General features: G+C 40.4%; 1 protein-coding gene across 1 annotated transcript; it reads right to left on the minus strand.

Moving 5' to 3' along the window:
- Nucleotides 1-1,237: 1,237 nt before the first annotated feature.
- On the minus strand, nt 1,238-2,227 carry LOC146834662 (E3 SUMO-protein ligase KIAA1586-like). Its single transcript, XM_085599938.1, has one exon. The coding sequence runs from the start codon at nt 2,225-2,227 to the stop codon at nt 1,238-1,240; it is 990 nt and encodes a 329-aa protein (XP_085456064.1).
- Nucleotides 2,228-6,804: the final 4,577 nt, after the last annotated feature.

The following is a 6,804-nucleotide window of genomic DNA, read 5'->3' on the forward strand; positions in this document are numbered from 1 at the left end:
AAATATAAATATATAAAGACAAAATAACTAAGAATAAAATACAGATAAATACAAATAAAGATATGTTCTAAAATGAAAAACAAAAAAGCAAGGCAAGTCTTATAAAAACAAAATAAATTAAATGTATAAAATAGAACAATAAATACAACCTCCAAACCGGAAAGACACATAAATATAACAAAATATGAAACAAATTGAGAACGTCAATAAAGTGTTATAAAAGCAAATAAATAACCTATAAAGTAGAACAAAAATTAAATATCCAAACACAGTAAAGCCTAACTTTTAAAAAACAGTTGGACTGGCCTAGCAGCATCTATTGTTCCAGAAAAACCCACAAACTGTACAAATTGCTTGTGCATTCCAAGTCTTCCTCTTTCCTTGCTTTACTCCTAGTGTCATCAGCTGCTCTTCGTCCTTTTGCAAGCCATGACTGAACATAGGGAATGTGGTTGAATTTCTTAAATGGTGGACACACAAGTCTTAAAAACATATAAGAAGATATGGTTTCAGTCAGCAGTGATGCTCTTGTAGATGTGCATATAAGATTCATTTGAGAAAAGCCCCGCTCACATTCTGCAGTACTGATAGCAATAGTGTGTAAGGCCATCAAAAGCTCCTTGAACTGCCTTTTAATTTCTTTTCCTCCAGATTCCTTATACTCTCTGTAAGCACGTATGGTTTCTCGACTGGCAATGTTGAATCTTTTACACACAGACTCAATATCACTTTCACCATAGAGAACAGGTAGGTCATCAGGCCAGTACTGTTTGTATAAAACTTTCACTTCGCTAATCAGTGTCTCCTACTCAGCCTTTTTGTCAGTAGAATTAGTACCTCCTGTAGACAACAAACATTGTCTTAGATTTTCTGCAAGGCTACGAAAAAACTGTCCCTGTTCAATGATTTTGTCCGTGGTCTTTCCTTTGTGCAGCATCACACCTTGGAATATATTTTCTTCTATGCCCTTTTTACACTGTGAGAAGTGGTTCCCTTGCCTGTCTACCATTGCCTCAAACACTGCTATTTGCCGACAAATAGCTCGATGAGCATCAATGATTGTAGAGTCACGTTTCTGTAACTCAAGTGATAACTCTGATAATTCCTGAAGAGCATCATACATGAGGCCAAGATTAGCAACAAACTGTATAGATGATAACCGCCTTCCTAGGCCTGTGTACATATTTCGTGTTGAACTGTCACGGGAACCATCAACAGCTGCACTAGTAAAGTGCTTCTAGAGCGCAGCATATGCATTCCAAACTGCCTCCACTGTTCTAAAGCTTGATGCAACCCAACGAGTATCTAACACTCGACCTATTCTGCAAAGCTGAATGTCAAGAGCTTCTGCACATTCTTTTAGCTCCAAACGGTTTTTAAAAGATGTGGCAAATAGAGAATAAAGCTTATCAAGTAAGTTTTTGAAATGATTTGTAGCGCTAATATCTTTCATGACATCATGAACGGCAAGTTCCAGGCGATGTGCTGAGCAGTGCCAGGCTACAATATTGGGAGAGATTTCTTCTTGCAACCTCTTCACAACATCACTGTGGCGGCCAAACATCACTGAAGCGCCATCACAAGGAACTGAAACCAGGCATTTGGAGAGAAAGTCCTCACTTATGTTAACTGGAGCTTTTTTTAGTGCAGATAGTAAACTGTTTACTATACCGTCAGCTGACAAATCACTCAGCTCAATGAGGTCAACAAAAATATTAGCTGGGGAGTCCATGGCAGGTAGCTGCATTCGCATGTACACAATTAAAGAACTTTTCCTATTTAACGCAGTGCCTTCAGCTAGTAAAAGACTTACTTTTGGGGAAAGTTCAATAACTTTGGCAAATATCTTCCTCTTCATTTCTGAGGCTATGTGGCGTTGTATGTTTGAGCAAGCTACATTGGAGTGCAAAATTCGCCCCATATCCAGTCCATTCAAATGGTGGCAGTCTATCTCGGTTTCAAAACCATACGCTGGCCTGTTCCGCTTTGCTTCCTTATAAGCTACACGGAATATTCTGGCTGTTGTTGTCATTTGTAAAGATAGCGCTTTAGCAGTTACTTGCAATAAAGGTTCTTTTTTAGCCTTTTCTAAGATTTTTAAAGTTGCAATATGAGCCTTGCTTTGTGCATGTTCTCCAATCTTTTTCCTCAATGATTTTTGCTGCTGTTCTATATTGATTACATATGTCTTCACAGTAGACTCAGTCCATTCTTTGGACAATTTCATTCCCCTTGATTTCTCAGCACCAAGATCACGGACTTGGCGACACACAGAACAGCCAAGGTTAGGGCCTTTAACAATTAACCACGAATGCTTGCGTTGGAAATATAGTTTTTGGTCATGTTTCCAACCTTTAGGAAGAATGCCTTTCCTAAAAACTCTGTCTGAATGTGGATTAAGTGATATGTCAAACTGTTTGTAGCAATCTCCACAGCATGATGCTGCTCATCTCTAAGAGGATCATCTTCTGTTTTTCCTTCTGTAGGGGTGATAACGCCAGTGCCAGAAGTGGTGTCACCCTCATCGAGTGCCTTCTCTCGCACTTCATCATGTTCCTTGTTCCCTTCATCCATTGGAAGTACATGGTCTTTTCTAGGAAGTTTGCTGGCAGGCTCTTCATCATCTTTGGGCTTAAATTTTGTGAAGTAGCTTGAAATCTTCTTCTGTCCAGTGTGTGACATTCTAGGGAAGCAAAGTGAAAGAAAACACGCTAGACATGTGCGAATTGTGATGTCAACAGGCACAATTAATATTTCTTTGCAGTTTGCACCAAAGACATTTCTGCAGCAGCAGCACCTCTATTACTATCCATGACTGACCACAAGTACAACCCAAATGGATTTTACTTTGCCTACCCAAATTCAGCCATTTTCCAAATCATACCCCTGCCTGCCCTGCAGCGCTCACTGGAAAGACAAACAGTCTTTAAAGTTTGCCTCACTTTTAAGCTTTGGCTTCCGGTATTACTACAGCAGGGTGAGGTGGCAGTGTGCAGAGTTAGTTACACACTGTGATTCACACAAAGTATTACTTATTCAACACTTGAGCCGGACTGGGAACCCAAAGAAACTCGGGAAAGTTTTGTTAGACCAGCCCCCATACGGTGCATAGAAAGCGAGTGCAGCAAGCATAACGACTGCTAGAGGTGTTTGGGGGGGGGGGAATTCCCCCCTCAAGAACATTTTGTTAAAAGACCAAAATGGTGCACAACTCATTTCTCATTACATTTGTAGCTGTATTAACTTTCAGAGCATAGTAAATCGTAAATGATGACCTGACATAAGCACCCAGTTCAGAAAGCATGGAAATGTCACACATAAGCACCTAGGCCAGAAAGCATGGAAATGTTACACATAAGCACCCAGGCTAGAAAGCATGGAAATGACACACATAAGCCACAAGAGCCCTCACATTCTAGAACACAAGGATGTCAGCAACTAGGAACAGCTGACTGTCAGTAATTAACATTACAACACATCTCCCTCTTTTACAAAAAAACAAAAACAGAGTACCTATAAAAACACTATAACAAACTTATACAACATAATCATTTAAATAAGCAGGGGTACGAGAAGTTCTAATAGATCTCTTCAAAACACCTGTCACGTTTTTGTCACCACCATCCTGGGGAAGATTACCAGATTGAGCAGTCATATCACAAACAGCAACACGACTTAAGTTCCATATTCTATGATCTGAAGTTCTCACTGCGTTATCAAAAACCTTGATTACTTTCAAGGGTTTCGAAAACTTAGCACCAGGGACACAGAAACCAGGTTTTTTAATCATCACAAAATCACCAACAGAAACCTTGGTAGATTTAACAGCATGTCTCATATCATAATTCTCCTTACTTTTCTGGCACTTATAATCTTCCCTGTCCTTCCATGAGTTCTCATCAACAAATCCACCCCTGACAGAGAGAAATTTGTTAACCCAAGGTGGTTCCAAAAAGGTATCAGGTTGTCTCCCACGAAACAAAAGAAAAGGAGATTTCCCAGTCGTGGTATGAGGAGCAAAACGATAGACACTAACACACCTGGAAACCTCTTCTTTCCAATCAAGACAATTTTGTTTGGCCAGAGAAATAGTTTCCTTAAGAACCCTATTAAACCTCTCAACAGTGCCATTAGATTCAGGGTGATATAAAGCACACTTTTTGTGGACAATACCACAATTATCAAGAAACACTTCCATATCCTTTGAGACAAGTTGAACCCCATTGTCTGTTAGTATAGTTAACGGTAAACCTTCCCTAGAGATAAGTCCTTTCAGAAAATCAATTACAGTCTTTGTGTTTGTGTTTCTAACAAAAGAAATTTCTGGCCACCTGGAGTACAAATCCATCACTACAATGATAAATGTATCACACCCATTACCATGCACCGGTCCTAAAATGTCAAGAGCTATATCCTTCCAGGGACCACAAGGACGAGACCTTTTCTCCATTGGCTGCGTCCTGATCTTCAAACTCTTCTCACTAAGAGAACACTGCACACATTCTCTCACCAAACGCTCAATTTGAATATCCATGCCAGGCCACCAGTAAGTTGCACGCACTCTCTCCTTAGTCTTAGAGATGCCCAAATGTGCCTCATGAGCCAAATCCAACAGATCTTTCCTTAATGATACAGGAGGAACCAATCTGTGACCTCTCCACAACATACCTTCACAGCAAGACAACTGATCTCTCACAAACCAGAAATCCCTAGTAGAAAGGCTACCTTGTTCTTTGTTATGCCAACCATCATGAATAAGGTCCAAAACATTTTGAATAACTTCATCCCGATGACAAGCATCTAGCCAAGACTCTTGGGAAATTACTTTGTTATCAATACCACACACAAAATCATGAGAATGACTAAACTCTGAATCAACATCACTTGGTTGATCAACTGGGACAAGTCTTGACAGCGCATCCGCAACAAAGTTATCTGAACCTGGAACATGCCTGACAGAAAAATTAAAGCCCTGTAGCCCAACAATCCATTTGGAGATTCTAGGTGAAATGGAATCAACACCCTTACATGTTAACACCTCACACAAAGGTTTGTGGTCTGTTCTAACTACAAAAGAGGTTCCCCATAGAAATTTCTGGAACTTCTTTATTGCCCAATATACAGCAAGGGCTTCCCTCTCAATAACCGAATACCTTGTTTCAGCACCCTTCAAACACCTTGATATAAACATGATCGTGTTGTCAGGTTCAGTACCACCTTGATATAAAACAGCACCAATACCCTTAAGACTTGCGTCAGTGGAGATGATTGAACATTTGGTGGGATCAAAGTTTCGAAGGTTAGGAGCACTCTGCAACCTGAGCTTTATTTCTTCAAACTCGTTTTCACAGAACTCATTCCACTCAAACCTTACCCCTTTTTTAAGTAGATTCCTCATGTTGTAGGTAGCCTCAGCAAAGTTCTTGATAAATTTGTTATAGTATTCTGCCATCCCCAAGAAGCGCATAAGCTCTTCCTTGGTGGAGGGAGAAATCAAATCCCTAATGGTATTTACCAATTCCGCCTTGGGAACAACACCATCAGCTGTTATAGAGTGACCTAAATAGTCAATTTTATCAAGTCCAAATTTGCACTTCTCACGTTTAATTGAGAGATTGTGAGCCGAAAGTCTGTCCAACACCTGTCGGACTCTCTTCCCATGTTCTATCTCATCACATCCATAGATTAAAATGTCATCCTGGTACACACAAATACCAGGTACATTCACCAAAACCTTTTCCATTACTCGTTGGAAAACGGAAGCGGCAGAAACAAGCCCAAAAGGAAGTCTTATAAATCTAAACGTACCAAAAGGCGTAACAAAAGCAGTCAGGTCTCTAGAGGACTGGTCAAGCAAAATCTGGTGGTACGCAGAAGTCAAGTCAATTGTGCTGAACATTTTGGCACCACTCACCATGCTCAACAGTTCTGTGATATTTGGAAGAGGATATTTATCTACCAGCACACATTTGTTAAGCTGTCTGAGGTCCACACATAGCCTCAAAGAACCATCCGCCTTCTTTGCGGCCACCACCGGAGCCAACCAGGATGTTCCTTCCACCTCCTCAATAATGCCCTGTGACTTTAGCTTCTCCAATTCTTTCAGCATCTCGTCCTTAACAGCGAACGGTACATTGCGCACCTTGCTTGAAACCGGAACGGACCCAGGAGCCAATTTAATTTTATGACAATACCCTTTCAAACAGCCCAGTTTGTCCCCACACCTGTGGATATTCTTCCATCAATTGTGTTTGAAGTAAAGAGTGATGATTTACAGACTCAATTCTATCCCTGCTTTTTAGAATGATGGGTGGGCTGCTATTAGGATCCAGCATGACACCCAGATCTTTCTGATGCCACCAGCTGATGATGCTGTCTCCCTTCTTGGAAACATAAACTTTGCCAGACGTAAACCGACCCTCATACTCAATTAAGCCCATGAAATACCCTCTTAAATCAATGGGATCTCCACCATAAGCTGTGGGGCGAATGTCGGCCTTAAGAAGCTTGACTCTTGATACTAGACAATCATTGAAAAACTTATTAGATATAATGGTAATCTTCGCACCAGAGTCAAACAACACTTTTGTTTTCTGACCTTCAATAAAAATGTGATCTAAAGGTCCATCACAACCGACTTGGACGATGATTTGACCACATTCAAAATCATGTTGATCATTGGAATCATTATGGCTAATCTCATTCACACCCTGTCTAGATGATTTGATTTTACAAGCAATCACAAAATGTCCCTTTTTCTTACAGTAAGAGCATATTGCATTCAACGCAGGGCAGGATTTGTCA

Source organism: Triturus cristatus, chromosome 4_2 (genome assembly GCF_964204655.1).
Source record: "Triturus cristatus chromosome 4_2, aTriCri1.1, whole genome shotgun sequence".
Lineage (NCBI taxonomy): Eukaryota > Metazoa > Chordata > Amphibia > Caudata > Salamandridae > Triturus > Triturus cristatus.

Bases quoted from the DNA above. Each gene is read 5' to 3' on its own strand.
- LOC146834662 (XM_085599938.1), bottom strand. From the start codon at position 2,227: ATGAAATTGTCCAAAGAATGGACTGAGTCTACTGTGAAGACATATGTA.